General features: G+C 33.6%; 2 protein-coding genes across 5 annotated transcripts; both read left to right on the top strand.

The window, feature by feature from the left end:
* The first annotated feature begins 1,234 nt into the window (after positions 1-1,234).
* Positions 1,235-9,611, top strand: LOC128224910 (uncharacterized). Of its 3 annotated transcripts, XM_052935003.1 has the most exons (6): positions 1,235-1,395; positions 2,872-3,044; positions 5,587-5,658; positions 6,092-6,484; positions 7,153-7,194; positions 8,018-9,611. In XM_052935003.1, the coding sequence occupies exons 1-5, from the start codon at positions 1,383-1,385 to the stop codon at positions 7,186-7,188; spliced, it is 687 nt and encodes a 228-aa protein (XP_052790963.1). In that variant the 5' UTR covers positions 1,235-1,382; the 3' UTR covers positions 7,189-7,194; positions 8,018-9,611. The 3 variants fall into 3 exon arrangements, with proteins under 3 accessions (XP_052790963.1, XP_052790961.1, XP_052790964.1); XM_052935001.1 differs by lacking the exon at positions 7,153-7,194; XM_052935004.1 differs by lacking the exons at positions 6,092-6,484; positions 7,153-7,194.
* A 2,571-nt stretch (positions 9,612-12,182) lies between these two features.
* Positions 12,183-24,134, top strand: LOC128224667 (uncharacterized). 2 transcript variants are annotated; one of them, XM_052934628.1, is made up of 5 exons: positions 12,183-12,414; positions 17,160-17,332; positions 20,485-20,556; positions 21,019-21,411; positions 22,573-24,134. In XM_052934628.1, the coding sequence occupies exons 1-5, from the start codon at positions 12,402-12,404 to the stop codon at positions 22,741-22,743; spliced, it is 822 nt and encodes a 273-aa protein (XP_052790588.1). In that variant the 5' UTR covers positions 12,183-12,401; the 3' UTR covers positions 22,744-24,134. The 2 variants fall into 2 exon arrangements, with proteins under 2 accessions (XP_052790588.1, XP_052790587.1); XM_052934627.1 differs by having other exon boundaries at positions 22,564-24,134.
* Positions 24,135-25,360: the final 1,226 nt, after the last annotated feature.

Raw genomic sequence — 25,360 nt, 5'->3', positions numbered from 1 at the left:
GTGTTGAAAGTTTTTAGGGTAAGCATTTTGCAAATAATACAATGTTTGCTCAGCAAATAATAACTTCTTTTTTTTCAAACAAAAAGCCCCCTTACGGCGAATGTAAAACCTAGTCAAAGATTATATAACAAAAGGTCTATATTTGGAGAAAGTGTGCCAAAGTGTGAAACATGCATAAAGACGATTAGAAAATACAGTTGCGAATTTGTTTTGCCAAACAAGGTAAACAAGGCTTGTTTTTAACTTTATTTCCTTGTAAACATCCCTTTTGTAATACATTTATCGAAATGTACCTATTTTAAAGTTGCAGATATGTCCCTCTGTTCTGTGATATTTGTTCAAGGTCTGACGATGCGGATGATGCATGTTGCCTTATAATATCCGAAACATACTTCGAATATCTGTTTGCTATAAACATATATGTGTACGCTTTATTACCAGAAAAACTGAACCTTTTCTCTTAACAAACATATACTTTGAATGAGATTAATTGATATATAACATATTAAACTAAAAGAGCGCCATGTTAAACACGTGAAATATTAAATAAAACGTTGCATTTTGCATTCATTAACATCATCATTTCTTGGCAAGGACAACTCATATATAACTACAATGTATGTGCATCGCATTATGATAATGCAATCGTTGTCATAACATGCATTAGGAAAATACATTTTTTCATAAATAAATACATTTCAAGCAAAATAAAATCCCAATACGTATTGGAATCAAAAAGAAAGAAGTTGTACGGAAATCATATAGGCAAAAACAAAATAGATCATTTATTAATACATCATTTATTGAAACGGAGCCCTGGCATTGTGGGTGAGGGCTCCAAAGTGAACATATTATGTCATATAGTTGTAAATATATGCATAGATTACACCAAGATGCATCATGTATGACAAATATTAGCAAAAAAAAGTATTGTGGGTGGGAGAACCTGCTCCCTCCTTACCATGTCCTGATAGTGTTTTGAGGGTTCTGGGGTTGACGAGCGCCGAACGTTGAACATCTAAACTGTGCGGCGTCTAACATCACATACTGATTCTTGTATACGCACCTGCGATTTCAAACCGATCGTATCTATTTACTTCTTTTTTTCTATTAACTTTATATTAAGCTATTGAATGCATGTAGCTGATAAGAGCGAATGAACGTTTGTAACCGCTTAGATAAAAGAACCGACGCCATCTTTTTCAGAAGATTGTGGTTTAAAGCAATTTATAAATTAAATATTGAAACACTTAATATTTGGAGGATACAGTTTGATAAACATTTGCTTTTATTACCGGATATACTGTTCAAGAAGGATAAGTGCAGTTTCATTCAAATAATACTACTTGATAAGAAACAAGGACAAATTACGCCGAATAATAATGCATACTCACGGTAAGTAAACACATCGACCATTTACAAATGTAGCAATTAAATCAATTCAAATCTCGATTTTCACATATAATTTTTGGTAAATACATTAAAAACTTAAGTTAGAAGTGCGGGTCACACAACGCGATTTTGATTAATAATTTTATTTGAACCAGTAATGCGATGGTTTAATTGAACGGCAGTCTATGAGTGTATTCGGTTGTTTCACTTCATTCAGAAGTTGTTGTGTTTGATTCATCCGAGCACTTTTTAAGAAATCCGATGTTAAACAAAGGTTATCATTTCATCAAACCGGATAACCATTATGTAAAACAAATTGCTGAAAAATATAGAAAAAGTATACCCATTGCTTAAAGTTGTTTAAACATAACACGAATGCCACGGCCATAAAAGTTGCAATTGGACATATTAACCATCGGCATATTGTTGTTGTTGTTGTTGTTTTTTTAGTGTTTTTTTTTCAATCTCCAACTTCGGATATTCATTTAATCAACTTCCGAAATTTATTTATGGGACAAAATGAGTAACATATTATTACGCGGAAGAAAGTGTACTAAGTTTAATGTTAAACACCATAATTAAAACTAAAATGTTGATTAAATTGGAATTAACCATATTTTTTTTTTTATTTATACTTGATAAAATACCGTTTGTAATTCATTTCAAAAAGTAAGGAATTCAAATATGACCAATTTTATTTAAACAGGGTATAAACCAATTTACATATAATGAAATCTGGCATGTTGTCATTACATGTATATGAAACGTATTAATCACATAAAATACAATACAAATAACACACATCGTTAACCGATAATTTAATGACACGTAATAAATGGAATTATGAAAATAACACACTGAATTTTCTTCAGAACTTGAACATTTTGGGTTGGAATGCTTGACACATTCATTAACGGCATTGTTAACTTTGTGCATTTCAAAAAACCATATATGTTGTATGTTGTTCAATCTGGTTACCCAAACACATTTGGGCATCATTTAAATGGTTTTATGTACAGACGAAATATCATAGCGATAAAAAAAAATGAAACTGCGATTACATTATCAGTTATGCATTTTGTGTCATTTATTTCCCACATCAGTGTCAATAAGCGATACCAACTGTTCATGGTGTAGCCTCATTTTTGATGAGTTGGTTGGGCACTGTAACCACACAATAATTTAAGGATAGTTTAATTATTTTCGATTTTTTATTTTTATTTTAGTTACAGTCATATTCAAAATAAAAACTAAACAAACATGAGATATAACAACAAGGTTCCTTTACGTGTTTATCCAAAATGAGTGTGGTCTAAAGAGTCATGCTACTTTCGGAGATGTATTTGGTGTACCGAAATGTTTTATTTTACAAATTAAATTGAGTTTAGTTGATATAAAGTGAAACACTAACAAACACTGACAAATAGCTCATTAAAAATGTTTAACATTCCGAATACGACTATCATTGTAATATTTCAGTTGCCGGAAGTGCACAGAGCACGAGATCCCCTGAACGTACCAAGGCATATATCCTTATCACAGCATGGGCCACACGGATACTAGCTTTCCTCAGCATTGCGATACAAATCATGGCGTTTGTAACAGTCGGTGATATTGTGTTTGGACAATTTTTGATGGTCACAGCCATCCTTGTAAGTAGTGCACAGAGGCCAAATTCAGTGTAAGCATTTTATTGTACACTCAATGATAAAATAAAGTGTTGTTGTTTTTTTTATTTTACTAATCATTTTCATTCAGGAAACAGCGTGTCTAGGAAAGGGGTGTATTCAATGTAACCAGCATATCTTTTAAATATCATTACAAACAATACAAAATTTGTGTATAATGAAGCTTTCATACTAGCTTTAAATATAGATGTTTCTTTACTGAATATATGGTGTACACTTAAACATCAAATTTGTCTTCTATTTCATGGAATCACACACTTGACAATGACGTAAGTTCCGCTCTAATCTATCATATCTACCAGTATGCATTCTAGGTTATCGTAATAAGATCTATATACCATTGAAATATTCATACACCATTTGCATTGACAATTCTTTGCCATTGTTGTGAATATACATCATTGAATCAAAATTGAATCATTTAAAATTACAGTGCATTACAATGCAGTGGATTTCGTTTATCTGGGAATCATATAATATTAAAAACCATATCTTGTGAGAAGATTCTGCTGAACCAAGTTTTTTAAACATTGTTATTTCTAACATCTTCTATGAACGATTAATTAGCTTCATTATCACTTTCCTTCAGTTTGAATAAGAATTGCAAGATACGTACGTATCTATTTATATGTAACACGTGTCTACTTAAATATCCAATAAACATCAGCATCAGAGGTTGAGTGTCTTAAACCGAGTTTAGCTTCCCAAAGTGTGTAGATTTTGTCAAGACCCATAAATCACACCCATATGTAATAATAGATGAAACAAACAAAATATTATATGCCTTAAATGGATATAAAATCATGAAATTTAAGCGTTGTTTTTCAGAAAAGCGCACTAAATTTTATGCGAACGCTACGTCAGTTCAAAAATGACAAATTATCAAAATGAAATAACACTGTTTCATTTTTATTTCCCTGCTCGAACTCTATACATCCTCGGAAAGCATATAATAAAAAGGTGTGTGTTTTTTTCAAGTGAAAATATTTTTCAACAAGAGCGTAAAGGATAGACCTGCCTCTACTTAGACCAAATTGTGCGTAAAAATAACATTATTTTCTTCACACCATTCTCATATTGTCTGATTTAGTACACATATAGAAGTTGTAAGTAAATACTGTATCGTCAATTTAAACCAAACTATTATTCTCTTCACTTGTGCTCATATTGTGTATATACTCGACTGATTGAACTGCAATCTAATGAATGGTTATATGAACACCCATATATTATAATATTTTGTAAAAGTGCGTGGGGATGCACTTGTAACAGTGCATATAGACATACTAGATTGAGTGCAATAAAAGTGTAAATCATGTTTGAAGACCCTTTGAAGTGAAGCTATTTCGTAAGTACTTTGTGGAAAAAGGCCTCGACTACTAATAAGATTTGGGAAGTGGAATAATTTGCATTGTTTATTTGTTTCTTATCTTTTTGAACCAATTAATAATTATAACCAAAATGGTGTACACAAATGCCTTTCGGCATCGGGCAATAGTTTACTGGTCCTTCCCCGACATCGGGCAATACTTTACTGGTCCTTCCCCGACATCGGGCAATAGTTTACTGGTCCTTCCCCGACATCGGGCAATAGTTAACTGATCCTTCCCCGACATCGAGCAATAGTTTACTTGTCCTTCCCCGACATCGGGCAATAGTTTACTGGTCCTTCCCTGACATCGGACAATAGTTTACTGGTCCTTCCCTGACATCGGGCAATAGTTTACTGATCCTTCCCCGACATCGGGCAATAGTTTACTGGTCCTTCCCTGACATCGGGCAATAGTTTACTGATCCTTCCCCGACATCGGGCAATAGTTTACTGGTCCTTCCCTGACATCGGGCAATAGTTAACTGATCCTTCCCCGACATCGAGCAATAGTTTACTTGTCCTTCCCCGACATCGGACAATAGTTTACTGGTCCTTCCCTGACATCGGGCAATAGTTTACTGGTCCTTCCCTGACATCGGGCAATAGTTTACTGGTCCTTCCCCGACATCGGGCAATAGGTTACTGATCCTTCCCCGACATCGGGCAATAGTTAACTGATCCTTCCCCGACATAGGGCAATAGTTAACTGGTCCTTCCCTGACATCGGGCAATAGTTTACTGGTCCTTCCCTGACATCGGCCAATAGTTTACTTGTCCTTCCCCGACCTCGGGCAATAGTTTACTGGTCCTTCCCTGACATCGGGCAATAGTTTACTGGTCCTTCCCCGACATCGGGCAATAGTTTACTGGTCCTTCCCTGACATCGGGCAATAGTTTACTGGTCCTTCCCCGACATCGGGCAAATAGGTTTTACTTTTGCCCGAAAAGCAACTCAATAAGTGTACAATGTTTTACGCCATATTAATTTCCGCCGATAGTTTTAAAAACTGTTGACGTCGTCGTTTATTCTCGTCATGTCAACTTATCAAAACTTTTTCTATTCCTTACATATTTCAGCCGTCAACTTCATTACTATCAAATAATATATGTGCATGTATTAAATATTTCTTGCAGAGTTGTATGAGCCCGTTAAACTTCAAATGTTGCTTCTATCGGGATTGCTCAAGGAACACAAAGACAGAGAAAGTATGTAACTTTTCGTCTTAAATCAAATGTTTTGTACATATTTTAGGATCGAATGTTATAGTCTTGCAGTAAATCGGTGTATACAAATATTTGTTTTGCAGTGACGAAATGTTTGCAATTGTTATATTTACACTTATCATTTGCAAACTTTCTCTAGAATTATGCAACAAAATTGCTATTGAAAATCGCTTCAAAGATATTTCGAAGTAGCGTATTTTTGGCTTTTGAAAATGGGCAGCGTGAACGACGTCAATTGTTCCATTGCCGTCATTTGATAAACAACCACACGCGTCATTTCTTTATTGACAGATAAATTTCAAAGGATTGTGGTTCATCCAAATGATTTTTACGTGAAATTTAAAGGAAATGCATGCGGAAATGCCATAGGAGTCCAAATAAACGTTTATGAGCAACCTTAGTCATCTTTTTTCAGGCAATCGGACATTGGAGTGTCTATGTGTGGTTGTTCATGAGCAATATAGGCTACGTCATACTATTTGGGTACACCTGGTTCTTTTGGGGAGAATCAAAAACGATAAACCATGATTACGACAGACATTCATCCCAATACCCCTCAACCCATACCCCTAATAACTACTACAACTACAATACAAATTCCATGCCTTTAATTGACACAGTATTTCTATTTACGCTGATCATCACGTTCTTCCTTTCGATCTTAAACCTTTACTCGTTTTGCCTGGTCTACAAGTACGGTTTTTGCTTTATGAATGGAATTAAAAGAGATCACTCTGACCAAGTTGTTGAAACGGCAGTCGTGATGAATCAACAGCTATCTACAATCGGAGAAGGTCCTCTGCGCAACGTAAGTTCTTGGTTTTAATCGTTTTCATATGAAAACTACTTTGTGATGTTGTGATAAGGTATAACAAGCATATCACATACTTCTATAAATGTTTTGCATTACATGTAAACCGGATTTCTTACACCAAATCCTATTTGAAAGATTTGGATATGTCGTTGGTCGGGCGGGTGGTCAAAGGCGGGCATTAAACGGGCATTAAACAGTTTGTTTTCCATTTTTTGTTTGCGCCTTTTATAAACATGTCGCTTGCGATTGATTTTGGTTTTGGTGTGGTCAAAGTCACTAAAAATAGAAAAATGGTTACCGCTTAACTTAAGTCTTTAATTACAAAATACATGTATTTGAAACTTGGTATAAAGCAAGCTGATTTGAGGTACATTGGGATAACATCTGGGATCATTGAGTCAAGATCAATGTCAATATTACTAAAACGAAAAAGGGTTTCCACCCAGTTAGAAAAAAAATGTAGTAACGAAATTTGTTGTGTCGGCAGCATATATTAAGAGGTACCATTGGATTGCTTTGGGGTCGGTAGAATAAAGGTGAATGTCACAAAAACGAGAATACTTATACTGTTAACCGCAATACTTTTTATTGCAATCGATGTTTAGTAAGCAAAGCTGTTGAGTATGAAACCTATGTGAATACGTAAGTTTGGATTCCTTTAGGTTTTGTGGGGTTACGGTCAAGGACACTGCTTCTAAAATAAGGTAAACAATGGTTTTACTTTCCATATAGTTTATGTAAGGTGATGAAATTTGATTCGTAGGAACCTAAGGTGAAGAAGTACTATGGAATTCCTTTTCGGGCTAATGAGATCAAGGTCGCTGTTACAAAAAATTCAAACATAAATCCGGTGCTTATCTTAGGTTAGAATTGTTGAATAGCGTATGTTGAAATATATTGTGTATGAAGCTTATATTAAGACATAGATTGTGATTGTTTTTGGGGTCAGTAGAGTCAAGGTCGCTGTTTCTAAAGAACGCAAAACATATGGTCAATAATTGTAGTTTTCAGTTCTTCATTATGATGAAACTTGTTATGTTGCAAATGAAGGCATGTTTTTGGATTGCAATTTGGGTGATGAGTTTTAGTTTATAGGAGGTTTATGTGAAAAACTCACATGGTATTGGATTGAAAAGTCAGTGTAGTCAAGGTTACTACAAAACATAAAAACAATTCTGCTTAATAACTCGATGCCCAAAACTTAAAGTTGCCCGATTTTCTTATTGAATGAATTGAAATCCTGGTGTCGCCGCATTTCGACGTTTATTGTTACTTACTTGTAGTGTATATAAATCGCAAAAACTGTAATACTATCAATATGTTCCTGTAACGCATTATTTATCGCAGGCTAAAGGTAATTTACGAATCTTCTTAATATATGTGATTAATTGACACTGTCATGGTGATAGATGTTTGGTTCTAAATATTACGGTATGAAACGCGTAACATGATACAAATGAATTCATAGTCGTGTTTAAGCTAAATGGAACTGTTTAAAAGAAAACGCAAATCAGCTAATTCTTACAGGGTTTGCAGTTCACATATGCTGAAGTAGAGACTATTGGTGTTAAAAATGACTCCGTGGACGCGTCCGTTCAATCAGCAATGGCGGAAACGTATGGACAGCCCGCGATCCCTCAAACAAATGCTGAAGCCAATCCAATTGTGTAACAATATCAGTGATCGAATAAAAAAGCCCATTGCGTGCCAAAATGCATCGTCACATGGGACAATATCAACATGTGTGTAGCGTTATTATGTAATAGTTCAAAGCTTTATAGTTCTCAAGTTGTTTATTGACTTAAACCTTAAAACAGCATTTTCTGATGTATATATCTCTAAACTACATTGAGACACCTAGTTTAAGTATGAAGTATAATATACGAATATGTTTATATAAGTTTAATACTTTTAGTTAGCATTGAAAATATGTTTGTGCTTTATATCTGTTCTCAAGCTTTAAGTTGCTGCATGTTCCCAATGTTTTGCTTATTCAAAAACGCATAATAACATATCTAAATAATGCTTCTATTACAGGCATAATACTCAACCATGTACTGGGCCTTGATTTAGACATCGCATTGCCTGATATACATAACTAATTGTGTATGTCTATAATATCAGTGATATTTGTGATATGTCCCATTTGCGACAGAGAAAAATCCAACGTGCCCTAAAACTTTAACCTGCCCTAAAACTTTAACCTAAGTTCCTAAGTCAACCAGGGGCCAAAACTTGTATTTAGGATAATGTGGAGTTATGTGATAGTTCTGAACAACTGTGTGAATAATTAAGTCAATCGAATGAAGGGTATACAAGTTATTAATAAATATCCCAACCTGCCTTAAATATATTTGTAATATGTCCCATTTGTGATTCCTCATTTCCTGACAGTATTGTTCTTGCTATTTTGTTATCAACCTCTAACGCTGCACCAAAAATTGTTTTATTTTGTTTATCTTAGCAATTATCTTATTTGTTGTTTAACAAAACGATAAGGTACAATAGCATATATTGACTTTAACTTAGACACAAATGTGTTACTCCGCTAGCAATCATGGTTTGCCAAACAAAACATTTAAGATAAATTACATACAACAAAAGTATGGATAAACAAATAGTATGACGCATGTGTGGTCTGTCTTAGTCGATTTTAAGTTGTTTTTCTCTCACACCGTGTCAGTTAACCAGAGTTCTTGTTACATTGGCTACATGGCTCGTCCCATTTATTCAATTTTAAAGTTGTATTCCAAATTTTCTACTCAGTGGTTATTATCAAATTAAAGATTTTAATACAAAGGTTAATAGCAAAAACATATTGTTACAAACTAAATCCATTTAAATCCAATACACGAGGTTTAAGTAATATTGTAAAATATATAAAACATTGTTCCATGCACGGACATTAAAGATGAAACAAACCAACTGATTTTTTAAACATTGTACAACATGATGCACATAGACACTTTCTAATAGTATGTATTGTATTATTTGTGCCTGCTATTAAACATGCATACAATTATTTGTTTCATGTATTTTTCTATTATTTCAAATGTGGTTTTCTAGCATTGAAGTGACATGTACTGTCTTGCCAATTTAGAATAAAACATTTAACATCATAGTGTTTGAACCTTGCTTACCGGGCGACAACATTTAAAACTATACTTTACCAGAACTGATAGTATATTAATCGTATTATAACGTTGGCATTGCTGGCCAATCAAGTGTAAACACTTAAATAAAACAAATGACAAACCAGCATACTAAGAATATATTAAACAAGAGCTGTCGTAAGACAGCGCGCTCGACTACGCCGCTTTGACTTAGAAATGAAAACAATACTGATGTAGTTGCCTGTCAAAAGCAATAAAAAATCAAATAAAAAAGTTGACAGTGGCCATAACTTTCGGGGGCCTAAAACAGGTCTCTATAAACTCTTTATATATACCAAGTTTGCTCCCAATATGCCAACCCTTACTTAAGTTATTCAATACCAACATTTCTTTTCTATTAATAGTAACTATGACCTTAACATTGATTCTAGGGGCCTCAAACGCAATTCAATGAAATGTCTCTATAAACTCTTATTACATACAAAGTTTGGTCACTATATGTCAAACCTAGCTAAAAGTATTCGAAACATAAGGTGACTTTGACGCTGCCCTCCCGCCAGGCCACAGAAACAATGACGCAAGTCATTCTAATAACTTGTTTACCCTTGGTAAAAACCTGATTATGAATATAAAAATATCAAAAGAAAAAAGGTAAAAAAGAAGGTCAAGGGCCATAATTTGTGTTTATGGTTAAATGGAGTTATCTAACCTTATTGTTAGTTGGTAGGCATTAATTGTGCGAAGTATTAACTCATTTGAGGGTATAGAAGTGTTTTTATTAAAATCCAAACTTGCCCTACAACTTCAACCTGCCCTTAAACTTTAACCTATGTTTCTAAGTCAATCAGGGGCCAACACTTGTATTAAGGATAATGTGGAGTTATGTAACCTGATTGTGTGATGATCCTGAACAACTGTGTGAAGAATTAAGTCAATCGAATGAATGGTATAGAAGTTATCAATAAATATCCCAACCTGCTTTAAAACTTTAACCTAAGTTCCATAGTCAATCAGGGGCTAAAATTTGTATAAAGGATAATATGGAGTTAGCTAACCTCATTACGTGATTGCCTTGAATAACTGTGTGAAGTATTAAGCGAGTTGAATGAAGGGTATTGGACTTATAAGTGAAAATGCCAACTTGCCCTAAAACTTTATCCGGACGCCGACGCTGGGACGAGTAGTATAGCCCTCCTTAGTTTTCGAATAGTCGAGCTAATAATCCATAATTAGTGAAAGTGCTTCCATTTGAAAACATAATATGATTTTGAAAGCATGGTACATGTACCGCAAATCGACTACTCGAGGTACTCGGAAGCAACTGATCAGTGATAAAATTCAGGATTTTACTTGAATAAAAAACAATATACTATCGTTCTATTGTTATTATTTTAGGGAATAAAGACGCATTGAGATAATTGATAAGGTGATGGCGATGGATAACAGATAATAAAAATATTGCAAAAAAAAACAATGTTCAATTTCAAAAAGGTAAGCATGGCTTAGCAAGAAATTAACGTTATATGCAACGCCAATCCTAAATTGTAGGTTCTAAAAACAACGTTAGTTGAGTTGACTAGAAAATGTATGTAAGTAATAAATATAATGAAAATTGAATATCACGAATCCAAAATGTACTTAACGCGAAGACTTGAATACAATTACCACACTAGTTTAAATTAAATGTGAAATATTAATTTTACACTTCCCTTGTCAATCATAAGGATATAACATGAACTGCTAAATCTAGCATAAAAAGTTCCGGGTTTATATATCTATAATATGTATGTGGCATTTTTCACCGATGCTACTTAGGTCCAAGGTCTGCAGTATAGTACAGTCAGCTGAGCTTTATTTTATGTTGCCTATTCCATCATCTAACCTTTGGAAACAACATTTGCGTCTGCGAACCTCTGCGTGTAATATAAGGCTTTTACAAAACTATACAGGTCTGTGACAAGGGCAAAACAATTAATACCAGTGTATGGCGAAATTTTGGCGATGGTTTGTATATATTTAATCGGATTCATGCTACAATTTGGAATAACCGGTAAGATTTTTGTATAATTTCGATGTAAAACTGATTATTCTTTGCGCAGAACGCAGTAATATGCTTAGGATGGGTATATTAGCTATAAAATTCATGTCTAAACTGGACGTTTACCGTTTTCATGACGAAGTGTGTTGGGAAAGTTTCTTCTCTTGTCAATTATAACCCTAGTGGATTTTTTGATTTTATAGAATGTTGAAATGTCGTCGACAAATCATGATTAATAGTTGTATTGTGTCCCATGACGTGATAATCAGCCCATAAAATGTTGTTGTTTTTTTCATGTTCAGGATCAAGATTACCCAGCTGAGGCTACAGTCAACTATTTAAAGTAAGCCAGGGGCAGCTGTTGGGATCTCATATTACATTCAAGTCTCGGTGTACGCACCTGCGATTTCTGATTAGTGCATTACCTTATGCAACTCGCTCTCTGTATAATTCAAACCGATCGTATCTATTTACTTTCTATTTTTCTATTAACGTTATGTCTAGCCATTGCACTTTTGCAGCTGATAAGAGAGAATGAACCTTTGTATCCGCTTAGATAAAAAGAACCGACGCCATCTTTTTCAGAAGATTATGGTTTAAAGCAATTATAAATTAAATATTGAAACACTTAATATTTGGAGGATACAATTTGATAAACATTTGCTTTTATTACCGGGTATACTGTTCAAGAAGGATAAGTGCAGTTTCATTCAAATAATACTACTTGATAAGAAACAAGGACAAATTACGCCGAATAATAATGCATACTCAAGGTAAGTAAATACATTGACCATTTACAAATGTAGCAATTAAAAAAATCAAATTTTGATGTTAATAATATGAGTTTTAGTAAATACGTTGAAAACTTATTTAAGAAGTGCGAATCATGGTTTAATTGAATGGCAACCTTTTTTCCAAAATTATAGCATTTTGATCCATCAGACCATATTTGAACGAATCCGATGATAAACAAAGATTATCATTTTGTCAAGTCTGATAACTAATATGTAAAACAAATGACTGAAAAAGTATAGAGAAAGTTTCATTTTTTGTCCTTATTTTAATTGAATCAGATGCTTTCAATGCAAAATGTCCTGCTTGTAATACTGTTTGCTGTATAATGTTTACATATTCTTTCCAGCCGCAAATAAAATCCTTTACAAGTATACCAAAATAATAATATAAACTAACCAAAATTCTAAATTCACATAATTGGAAACTGCTTCCTAAAAATGGAACTATATGAGATTAAACTTTATTTATTTTACAAGTACGAAGACATTTATATAAGCTTATTCTAAGTCACTATCGTTTGCACGATGATATACAAGTTTGTGGGCTTGTGCTGACAGGGCAACCTAAGAGCCCGGATTAAACCCAACAGTTCGCTTGTTTACCACTAACCAAGTTCACATGCCAATGCCGGGAAACCAACTTTAGGTGAGAAGCAAGTGTGCCAATCACTGCGCTAACTGGAAAACCAAGAGGAATGACAAGCAAGTCTCTTAAATTCGCCATTATTGTGTTAATGACTATTCCAAGATGCATCAAGGGTTCGATCAAACGTTTGAAGAACGTGACATTTATATTCAAAATCTTAAACTTAAATGTATACCATATACTATTAAGCTGAAACATCCAGGGACAATTTTGAACACATTTTTGTAAAATAAACTTTATTATTATTCTTTGTTCAATAGCACCTTTAACGCTTTTCACAACCTATTTGCAAAATTTTGATCTAGCACCGACCATATAGGTCCATGGATATATTTATGAACGTTTAACCTCCAAATTATTCTTATGATGACACGTTTCATGACACCTCCAAACAAATCGATCCAATAACAAGGTGCCATGTACATTTTGATTTATTAATATAGTTGACCGTGTGATGTATAACTACATTTGGTAGGTCATGTGACCACGAAAACGGACTTCTTTTCTTTTTTGAACAGTCGGAAAAACCGTGCTGCAGAATCCTATCAATAGTCCACCGACAATCGACCTCAACAATAACTCGTCAAGCAATTTCCATCGCCTTGCATGATAATGACACTGGCAAAAAATCGGCGGAAAAATCTACATGAACACTTACCCCACCAGCAAATGCTGAATAATGTGCGTCATTCAACGACAGTTAATTTCATTTCTGTGGTGAACAACAACAACTCACTTACAACAGAAATTGATCACATCATAACCGGTGCAGTTCTGAACTTACATCACTTTGTTATTTTATATATCCACATGAAGTAAATCCATTGAACGTTGGCTTTTGTTTGTAAACACACTCGTGATCTTGGACCATGACTTGTGACTTGCGGATTATTTGTTACTTGAATAGATAATTGTTTGGTGTCTGTCCGATGTTCATGCACTTTCAAAAGTAGAAAGCAGTACGTTTTATAGCGATAATAATATTGAAACAAGCTGTTTTTACCTAGAAACATTCTCTATTTCACGTCCGATTTCAGTTGAAATAAAGAACAAAAATACAAACTGCGATAAAATTATCATTATTATTAGTAGTATTATTATTATTATTATTATTATTATTATTATTATTATTATTATTATTATTATTCATTTTAGGCCGTATATTTCCAACATCAGTATCAATAAGCGGTATTCTTTTAAATGATACCAAATATACATGGTGTAACCTCATTTTCAATGAGTTGGTTGGGCACCGTAAACACACAATAGTTTGAGGATAGTTATTTTATTTTTCGATTTAATAATTATTTTAGATAGAAGATGATTTTATTTCATTTCAAACATTCAAAAAACATGGTTTCAATGAAATAAGTCGAAATGACCCTTGATCATTGCAAAAGCTGATACATATTCTAATATATATTTATATGGCGATCATAATCAATAGTTCAAATGTAAAAACATTTAATATTCGAGCATGTATAGCACATAGATAAACTATACACACAAAGAAATGAAAGTAATATGCGTTTAAATTCAAGGCTTAAACTCTTTATAAATTATTACGCTACATAGTTAACTCTTTCCTTATTTCAAAAGCTCTAAATACAAAAACTGCAAGATTTTTAACTACATTAACATTCTTCGACATAAAAAGCGCAATTGTTTTATACATGCTTGGATGACGACGATAGTATCGAGGTAAGTATTTTTGTCTAATATGGGTATACATGTTACATTCAAAAAGAAAGTGGAATTCATCTTCTAAAATGTTACAAGATGGACATATCCTATTATCAATATCTGTACGGTTCCATCGACCGGTTTCAATACTTAATCTATGAGATGATAACCTCAATTTGCTGAGAGCAATCCTATATTTTTCAATATTAACGCATTTTAAATAAAACTGAAAATCAAAGCCAAAAATATTTCTATAAAACAATGCCCTAGAAGATTCAGTCAGCCTACTATGAAGGTTTTGAACACAATTATCCGTTAGTCTTTGTTTAAAAAGTGATAGAAAACTCGTGTAGACTCCTACACCTTGTACTAACCAGACATGATAGAAACCCAATGAGCTTAGAACACTTTTAACCTATGTTGCCCAGTTATGTTTTAAAGGACGAATCTCAATATCATCCAATATGAGTTTATAAATAAGATTAATGTATTTGTGTTCCGGAGAACAAATAACCTTAAACCAGTACTTAATCATGCTTATAGTGCTGTGTGTCTGAATATATAGTCTCTGTTAGGATAAAATCATTTTGTGTAATAGTTTTCACAGATAATATATATTTGATAAATTGAGTATGTATCCTTTCTATATGAATTATTTTAATAGATCCCCATACTTCAGACCCATATAACAAAATTGGCTTAATAAATTTATCGAAGAGCTCAATTTTATGTTCTGGAGTAATATTAACGAATTTATTTAGGTATTTTCTTAATTTGTATATCGCCTTTTGCGCTTGACCAGCTAAGGTTTTTATGGCCTGCATAAACGATCCTCCTGTTGTAAAAACTATTCCTAAGTACGTAAAGTTATTTACAATTTCAATGGTGGCATCGTCATATAAAAACTCCAGATCTCTAGGCACTCTTCCACCTTTTCTAAAAATTGACACTTTTGTTATCCCCCGCCTATGAAATAGGGAGGGGGGTATTGAAATGGCGTTGTCCGTCCTTCCTTCCGTCCGTCCGTCCGTCCGTCTTTCCTTCCGTCCGTCCTTCCTTCCGTCCGTCCGTCCGTCACCTGCGTTTTCTTAGTAACTATCCAGTAGAATTTCATGAAACTTAAAATAAATATGAACCACTATACTGCAATGATGCCCGTCCAAAAAAATTGGTCAATTGTCCTCGGAGTTATTGCCCTTGATTTTTTGAAAAATGCACATTCACAGCCATTTCTCAGTCACTAGCTGGCAGAATTTCATGAAACTTAAAATAAATATGAATTACTATACTGGGATGATGCCTGTTCATTTTTTGGATTGGTCAATTGTACTTGGAGTTATTGCCCTTGATTTTTTGAAAAACTCTCATTTACAGCCATTTCTCAGTAACTAGTTGGTAGAAATTCTTGAAACTTGAAATAAATATGAACCAACATACTGCAATGATGCCTGTTTATTTATATTTTGGATTGTGTAATTTCTATATGAGTTATTTGCCCTTGATTTATTAAAAGATCCATGTTTGCAGCCTTTTCTATGCAACTAGCTGGTAGAATTTCATGACACTTGGAATAAATAAGAACCAACATACTGTGATGATGCCTGTCTACTTTTCTTTTGGATTGGTCAATTTTCCTTAGAGTTATTGCCCTTGACTTATTAAATTTAACCTTCAAGCACAAACAAGCCATCAAGCACAAACAAGCCATCGTTGGCGGGGGATATCTTTTCACTGAAAATGCTTGTTTTATTTATATTAACTTTTAATTTCCATTGTTTGCAGTACTCACCTAGTATATCAAGATTAAATTGGAGTTCTTACGCAGAATTTGCAAAAATTACAATATCGTCTGCATACATAAGTAAGAAAAATTCAATAAATTAGTACCCCTTTTGCCCCCTTCAAATAAAGTGTTTCTTCCAAGTCATTAATATAAAGAGAAAACAATATTGGCGAAAGACATTCACCTTGCCGCCACCCTAGATGACTTTCGAATATAGTACCTACGTCGTTCTGAAGCTTAACTCTTGTATATACATGACTATACATGGGTTTTATAACTTATAAGTCTACCCCGAATACCAAGTCTATATATTTTAAACCAAAGATTTTCCCTTACAATGTAGTCAAAAGCTTTAGTAAAATCAATAAACGTACAGTCATATTCAAATCAAAACTAACCTTTGATAAACCATAACACCGAAGTTGTTCCTCAACTTGTTTATCCAAAATGTGTACGACCTAAAGAGCCATGTTACTTTCGGAGATGTTTTTGGTGTACAGAAATAGTTTTATTTTACAAATCAAATTGAATTTAGTTAATATCAAGTGAATTCTTAGCACTGAAAATAGCTCATTAAAAATGTTAACATTCCGAATACGACTATTATTGCAGTTGCCGGAAGTGTAGAGAGCACGAGATCCATTGAACGTACAAAGAGGTGTATCCGTATAACAGCATGGGCCACACGAATACTAGCTCTCCTCAGCATTGCGTTTTGCATCGTGTCGTTTGCTGTAGTCGGTGAAATGGTGTTTGGACTCTGTTTGATGGTTACAGCCATCCTTGTAAGTAGTGGGCAGAGGTCAAATCTATCATAAGCATTTAATTATGAACTCAATGACAAAAATAACTATATTATTTCATTTTTCTAATGGTTTTTATTCAGAATTAGTTTTTAATGAATGAGGTGTATAACCGGCATGTTTAAATGTTATTATTTAAGGGTTAATTATTATTTGTCGTTCGTTTATACAATTTAAACTCGGCCACGATTTTACAAATCCATAAAGCGCGCATAAAATATTTGGTGGTGGCAGTGATTTTGGTTGTAATACTTTTATAATCAAGAAATTACTGATATATTTTAACTCCTGTTTAACGAATGCGTGACCCATGTGAGTTGGCAAGAAAATTGTGGTCACGGTGACTTTATGGATAACTTTCAGTTCAAGATAAAAAAAAATAGCGTCATATTTTTTTTTTTTTTCATTTAACGTTTTCCAACAAATTGAAGTTTAATTTTTTGACAATTGTTTTTACTCGACAAATACATGACACTTTGACAGTCTCCATTCATTTCATGTATTTCACTGTTGTTTTATAATACGTTATGTAATTTTAAAATGTTCTTCTATAGTATAAGAGATACCATTACATCTTTCCAATGATGGAAAAATGCATTTCGACATTATTTAACTTGTTAAAATATTTAAATAGGATATATTTATGTCTTTTTATCAGTTGCTTATGTACATGTGCCGTGCTATATTTAGCCATAAAGTAGTAAGATTTATACGTACGGTGATTCACCAACGCCCAATCAGAGTGTCGCTTTCTTGCCAAACGCCGCCAACAAAGGTCACGAAAAATCGACAGGTTCATACATAATGAATTCAAATTGTATGGTTCAGAAAATCTAGTACGAATGTAAATATTGATGTATGAATTCATTGCTCAATATTTAAGAAAAAATTGCATTATCTGGAAACAAGGTATTTCTGTCGGTAAAATGTGACCTTTATTCTTGTTCATTTTCGGTCATAAAACCTTTCAAATAAAAGCATCATAGTATAAACAGGCAATATACAATTTAAATAGTAAATGAAAAATTGATAATAGGACGGGCTCAGATTCTTATTTCTAACACTAAGATTTAACGAACTATTTAAAAATTCTTGTCCTTTTGTACGCCGATGATACAATTATACTGGCCAGATCACAACACGATTTTCAGAAATGCCTTAGTGATTTTAACGAATATTGTCAGCATTGGAAGCTCGAGGTCAACATAAACAAAACAAAGGTCATGATATTTGGGGCGAACAGAAGATCGTGGAGACATTATAGATTTACACTGAACAACGAAGAGCTAGAAATCGTTGATAACTATAAGTATTTAGGAATGGTATTTAGCCCAACTGGGAAATTTAATAAAGCCAAAGAACATTTAGCCCAACAAGCAAAAAAGGCTTTTCATTTCCTATACAGAAGAATTAATAAACTTGACTTACCAATTGATCTTCAACTTAAACTATTTGATCATACTATTGTTCCTATATTAACTTACTCTTGTGAAATCCTAAGATTTGAGATTACCGAAATTTATGAAAAAAATCATCTAGATCTTTAAGGAAAATAACAAATTCAAGGAAAAGTACACCTGCACATATGTTATATGGCGAGCTTGGCAGAGAACCGCTTAAAATTACAATTCAAAATAGAATGATTGCTTATTGGACCAAACTAGTACTATTTGAGGACTTATACGCGCATCAATAGTTTACCGCTCGATGCGACAAAGTAACCTAAATTTTAAATGGCTTAATTAAATAAAGTTTATTTTTGACTCCACTGGTAATTCAAATTTGTTCGAAAATCAAATAAACGTAAATGTTAAGTTCACAAGTTATAGTATAACGAAAATATTAAAAGACCAGTACTTACAATTTTGGCACGAAAAAATGAGATCGTCGAATAAAAGACTATTTTATAGTAGCTTTAAGCAAACGATTACACAAGAGAAGTGTTTAACTATCATTCCACTAAATCATGCTTTAAATTTATACAAACTTAGATCATGTAATTTTAAATTTCCAACTTTAGCATGGCAAGGAATAGAATACACGCACAGGCGGTGTCCGCTCTGTCAGTCAGACATTGGCGACAGCTACCATTACATATTAACGTGCACAATTTTTCAGGATCAAAGAAAAAGCTTCATTTCATGATATTATTGGCAGCATCCAAATATAGCGAGCTCCTAAGTACAAGTAATAAAAAAACTCTCGTTAATCTGTCGAAGTTCGCCAGATATTTGATGAATCACGTGAAATTTTAACAATACTTAATTACTCTTCTTTTTCTTACCTCGAGGCTTATATTCCAAATCACGCAGCGATCATTATCTCTACAAAGTCCATTTTTCATAACTAGTTAAATCTAAATAATCTCATATTAAATTTGTAGCAAGTCCAAGACCACTTACACCATTCATAAATTTCTGCACGTGCTTTTTGTACCGTTAACAACGAAACGAGGCGAATTTCCATTCATAAAATATCCCGAGTTTAAGGGACTTGTTTTTACTACAGATCTGTTAGCAGATCAACGAGCAGTATACATGCCAAATTCTTAAGTTGTACACCTTTGTATTACATTGATTTCCTTAATCATGCCTGTTAGCGATTTGTCACTGTACCCGGTGGTAAAATTGCCTAAATTGTTATTTTCCGTCATGTTGTTTACCCAATTGCCTGTATATGTTATAACATGTCTGTTGTAACGATATGTTACCGTGACAAAATAAAAAGTGAATGTGTGTGTGAACTAACGGAATGTTTTTGGCGGTTAGTCGTTATTTGTTTGGTGAAATAATAATTCCACTTATCCTGTATATTTGTTTTCTTATCTTTTCAACCCAATTAATGATTGCCAAAATATAGTTCACAAATGCATTTTGGCCTCAGGAAATAGTTGACTGGTCCTTTCCCGATCTCGGGCAAATAGTTGTAAATATTTTGCTCGAAAAGCTTTTCAAAAATTGTACAAGGTTCCACTCCATATTAGTTTCCGTCGATTGTTTTAAAAACAGTCGTCCTCGTCGCTTTATTCTCCTATTGTCAACTTATCAACCCCACTTTTTTCTTCCTTAGATATTTCAGAAGTCAACTTCACTGCCATCAAATAACACTGAAGATGTATTGAATATTTCTTTCAGAGTGTTGTGAGCACGTTAAACTTCAGCTGTTGCTGCTATTCTGATTGTTCAAGAAACACAAAGACTGAGCAAGTACGTAACTTTTTTAATTAATATATATCGTACAAATATTAAGATTGAATTTAATAGAAATCGGTGTGTAAAAAAAGGTTTTGGTCTTGGCGCGGTATGTAATGTCTAAACGACTTAACGATTGTATGTGCAGTGACGAATTGTTTGCAATTGTTATATTTGCACTTATTATACGCAAAATATTTCTGAAAAAATGAAAAACCAAATCTGTAAAAAAACGCTTCAAATTTATTTGGACGTAGCGTATGTTTTGGCCGGTTGAACATCGGCAGCTTCAATGACGTCACTTTTTTCCTCGACCCCATTTAACAAACAAAAGCGTCGTTTCTGTACTGCCATTGAGTTATTCCGAAGATTTGTCTTTCATCGAATGACATGAAATTGGAAGAAAACGCATGTATATAAGAAATGCAATAGGGATGCAAATACATATTAATGAGCCACATTAAACATCTTTTTTAGGTAATGGGACATTGTGGTGTCTACGTGTGGATGTTCACGAGCAACATAGGCTACGTCATAATTTTTGGGTACATATTGCTCCTTTGGGGAAGAACAGGAGGCAGAGACTATATTTACAAAGATGACTTTTATTACGAAAAAAGTTCACCATATCCCTCTGACTACAATTCCAATACTAACGACAGCATGGCTTTATTGTACACAATATTTGTATTTTCCTTAATCGACACGTTCTTCCTTACGATGTTAAACCTTTACTCGGTTTGCCTTGTCTACAAGTACGGTTGTTGCTTCATGCATGAGATAGATAGGTATCACTCTGAGCAAGGTGTTGAAACGGCAGTCGTGATGAATCAACAGATAACTACTGTTGGGGGAGGTCTACCGGGTAACGTAAGTTCGTGGCTTTAATCATTATATTTTTTAAATCATTTGTGGTGTAGTGACAACGTATAACTAGTTTATCACATTAATCTATAAATGTTTAGCATCACATGTTAACCAGATGTGTCACAACAACTCCTGGCGTCATAAGCGGGACTTAAACAGGTGCTTTCCGATTTTGAAACTTGGTGTGTATGTTCCTTATGTAAATATGTAGCTTGCGAATGTTTTTTTGTTTTGGTTTTGTCAAAGTCACTCAATTAGTAAAATGGTTCCCGCTCAATAAAAAAATCGCAACTTGGTATAAATAATGCTAATTAAAATTACATTTACTGGGATTGCATTCGGGATCGTTGAGTCAAGGTCAATGTAACTATAATTGGATGAGATAGCTTTGCTTTGGATTGATTTTGGGGTCGGTAAATAAAACGATGAAGGTCACTGTTACAAAAAAGAGAAACCAATTACTGTTTACCTTAATACCTTTTTATGCAATCGATGTATAGAAATGAGACTTGTGGTGTATTAATCTTATATGAAGACAAACATTAGAGTTGCTTTAGGTTGTTTGGATTAAGGTCAAGGTCGCTGCTACTAAATTTATACAAACGATTGTTTCTAATATACATATACTTTATGTATAGTGATGAAACTTGTTGCATACGAAGATTATGCTAAATAATTCAAGTTATTAGTTCATTACAGTGATGAAACTTGGTATGTTGCACATTAAAACATATTTTAGGATTGCATTTCGGGTCAAGAATTTCAGTGTATATGATGCTTATATGGAAAGTTACCATGGAATTGGATTTAAGAGTGTGGTCAGGGAAGCTGTTATTACCAAACGAATGTGCTAAATAACTGGATCCCCCAAAACTTAAAATTGCCCATTTTTCTGATTACATAAGTGGAAAACCTGGTGTCACTGCATTTTGACCTTTCTAGCTACTTACTTATAGTGTATCTATATCGCAACAACTAAATCACTATTTCATATTTTAGTTGGACGCACTACTTATCGAATAAGTAACTGCCAAATGTTTCTTAATATATGTCTTTAATTGACTTTGCCATAGTGATAGATACTAGTTGGTACATAATGAAACGAGTTACATGATACAAATAAAATAAAGAAGGTGTGTTAATCCATTTTGTTAGGGTTTGCAGTTCACAAATGCTGCAGTAGGTGCCCAGCAAACATATACCAACCCAGGGGTGCAGTACTCCAAATACCAGCCATATCCGGGCGTGTCCGTTCAATCAACACTGGCGGGAACGAGTGGACAGTCTGTCAGCCCTCCACCATACTCTGAAGCCACTCCAAATGTGAAACAATAGTGATCAAATAAAAAAGCCCGTTTCTTGCCAAAATACATCGTCACATCAGGCAATAACAATGATAGAACTGAACGATAATCATATTTGTAAACATCCCAAAGTGAAATGTCAGTAAATTTAACAACACTACAAACCAAGCTAATCTAATCCTGTTGTTTCAAACAATGTAATGCCAAATTTATAAATCTACATTTTAATAAAATATCCATGTAAATAACCTTTTGGTGAAATGTATAATTATATATTTTTAAAACATTTATGTACTTGTGTGTAGCGCTGTTGTGTGATATTTCAAAGCTTTATAGTGCTTAAGTTGCATATGTTGACTGTATGTAAAACCTGATGTATATATATCTAAAATAATTAAAACACCTAGGGTGCGAGTTGACCACAGGGTGAAAAACATCAAATGAAAACGTAGTGGGATGCTTGTAATTTTATTTCTATAATATCAGTAATATTTGTTGAATGTCCCATTTTTGACTCCTTATTCTCGAACGTGTGCCAATCATATCTGAGTGGATCTTTTTAGAATATATATTTGTATTGCTGTTCTGTTATCGACTTCTTGTTTTACCAAAACTTGTTTTTCTTTGTGAATTTAAACTTGTTCGTTGAGTTGTTATCTGATATGCTTGTTAGCAGAACGATAAGGTACAATAACATCTATTGAATTTACCCTAGACACAAATGTTATACTCTGCTAGCCTAGCAACGGCATGGTTTGCCATACAATACATCTAAGATAAATAACATGCATCAGTATTATGGATAAAAAAATGAAATGACGCATGCGTGCTCTGTTTGGGTCGTTTGTAATTTGTTTTTCTCTCGCGCCGTGTCACTTAATCAGATTTCTTGTTACATTTTTGGCTGCATGGCACGTCCCAGTTATTTCCGTTTTAAAATTGTATTCCAGTTGTTCTACACGGTGGTTATTATCAAAATAAAAAATTAAATGCAAAGGTTAATAGCAAAAATACATTGTTACAAACTACATCCATTTAAATCCAATACACGAGGTTTAAGTAATTGCCAAAAAACACTAAAACAATGTTCAATACACGGACATAAAAGGTGAAACAAACCAACTGATTTTTTTTTAAATTGTACAACATGAAACCAACAGATTCTTTCTAATAGTATGTATTGTATAATTTGTGCCAGTTATTTAACATGAATGCGAGTATTTGTGTCCCGTTTTTGTCAACATATTTATTTATCTAGGTTTGATCATATATAATTTGCTTTGTTTCCCTATCTGTCAAATGTGGTTTTCCAGCATTGAATGTACATGTTTTGTTTTGTCAATTCAGAATAGAACATTTAAGATATATCTTAAAAATAATCAATGAAATAGACTCTACAAGGAAACAGTTTTATATTTTAAAATAAATTCTAAACATCATAGTGTTTGAACCTTGCTAACAGGATGACAATATTTAAAAATATCTTACCAGAGCAGAGTATATTTATCATATCATAACTTTTGTGACCAATCCCGTGCAAACGCTTATATCAAACAAAAGAAGGCTCGAGCATGCTTTTCTTTAAATGGATCTGTTGTGAATTGTGAATCCGTCCGAAAATGAGTTTCCAAATACATCATCATCAGTTTAAAACAGGAATTTACCATATATGTCATATTAAACGAGCAGGGTGTATTTCTGTATAAGATCTCGCGCGCTAAACAAGAACGACTATATAACTATTTAAAAAAAAATATTAATACACAACTTTCTGCAATTTTTATGGCACTCAGAAAATAAACGCATGACGTGAACAGATGCTCTAAAATGGGTTCGTATAAATGCTTTTCATCGTTTTTTTTTTTGTTTTTTTTTTTTTTTTGTTTTTTTTTTTTTTGTTTTTTTTTTTTGGGGGGGAGTAGGGTTAAGTTCATCATTATTCATGTAACAGAATTGGAAAATGGACCCTCAAGTGCGTTTTATAAGGGCATGCACATTTGATATTACACTTACGGTAAGAACATACATGTATTATGATTTATGACGTACACACATCCACATAAAGTTCCGATGAATAAGTGTGCAAAGTGCAAATGTGTGGTCATAACAGGTTCAACCAAATATAGGGATGAACTACAAATGTTCTTCGTCTGTCTCACTCAGATTTCGCATATGTATCAAACTTATATAGTAGTGATGGCCGGTTTTAATCATTGCAAAATCAAACCTGGAATATTAAGGGTAGGAATAAGCTGTGAAGTCCTTTTACTCTCAAAATGTGCTGAGCAAATTCGCCATCTAAAACATTGCAACATTTTGCACTTCTTTTTTTAACAATCAAACCGATAACAACTATTCTTTGCAAAGGTGTAAATCTTTACATGGACATCGACACTAATCTGCTTGAAATTGATGCTTACACAACCTCTAAACAAGCAACTTATGCGCGGTAGGCGGTGTTCCTCAGTCCGCCTGTGGATTTCTTTTACATTTTCGATGCAAAATGGCACAATAAGATTGTTCAAATAATGGCTCTGTGGTCAGAAGTGGCCCTGCCCAGGCGGTTCCTGGTTTCCTTCATACTCATATAGTAACTTTGAAAATCTTCTCTAAAACAAAAGGTCAAGACTTTTGATAACTTGTATGTA

This window comes from Mya arenaria, chromosome 17, assembly GCF_026914265.1.
Source record: "Mya arenaria isolate MELC-2E11 chromosome 17, ASM2691426v1".
Classification (NCBI taxonomy): Eukaryota; Metazoa; Mollusca; class Bivalvia; order Myida; family Myidae; genus Mya; species Mya arenaria.
Note: the sequence above shows the minus strand (reverse complement) of the source record. Positions and strands in the feature narration are given on the sequence as shown.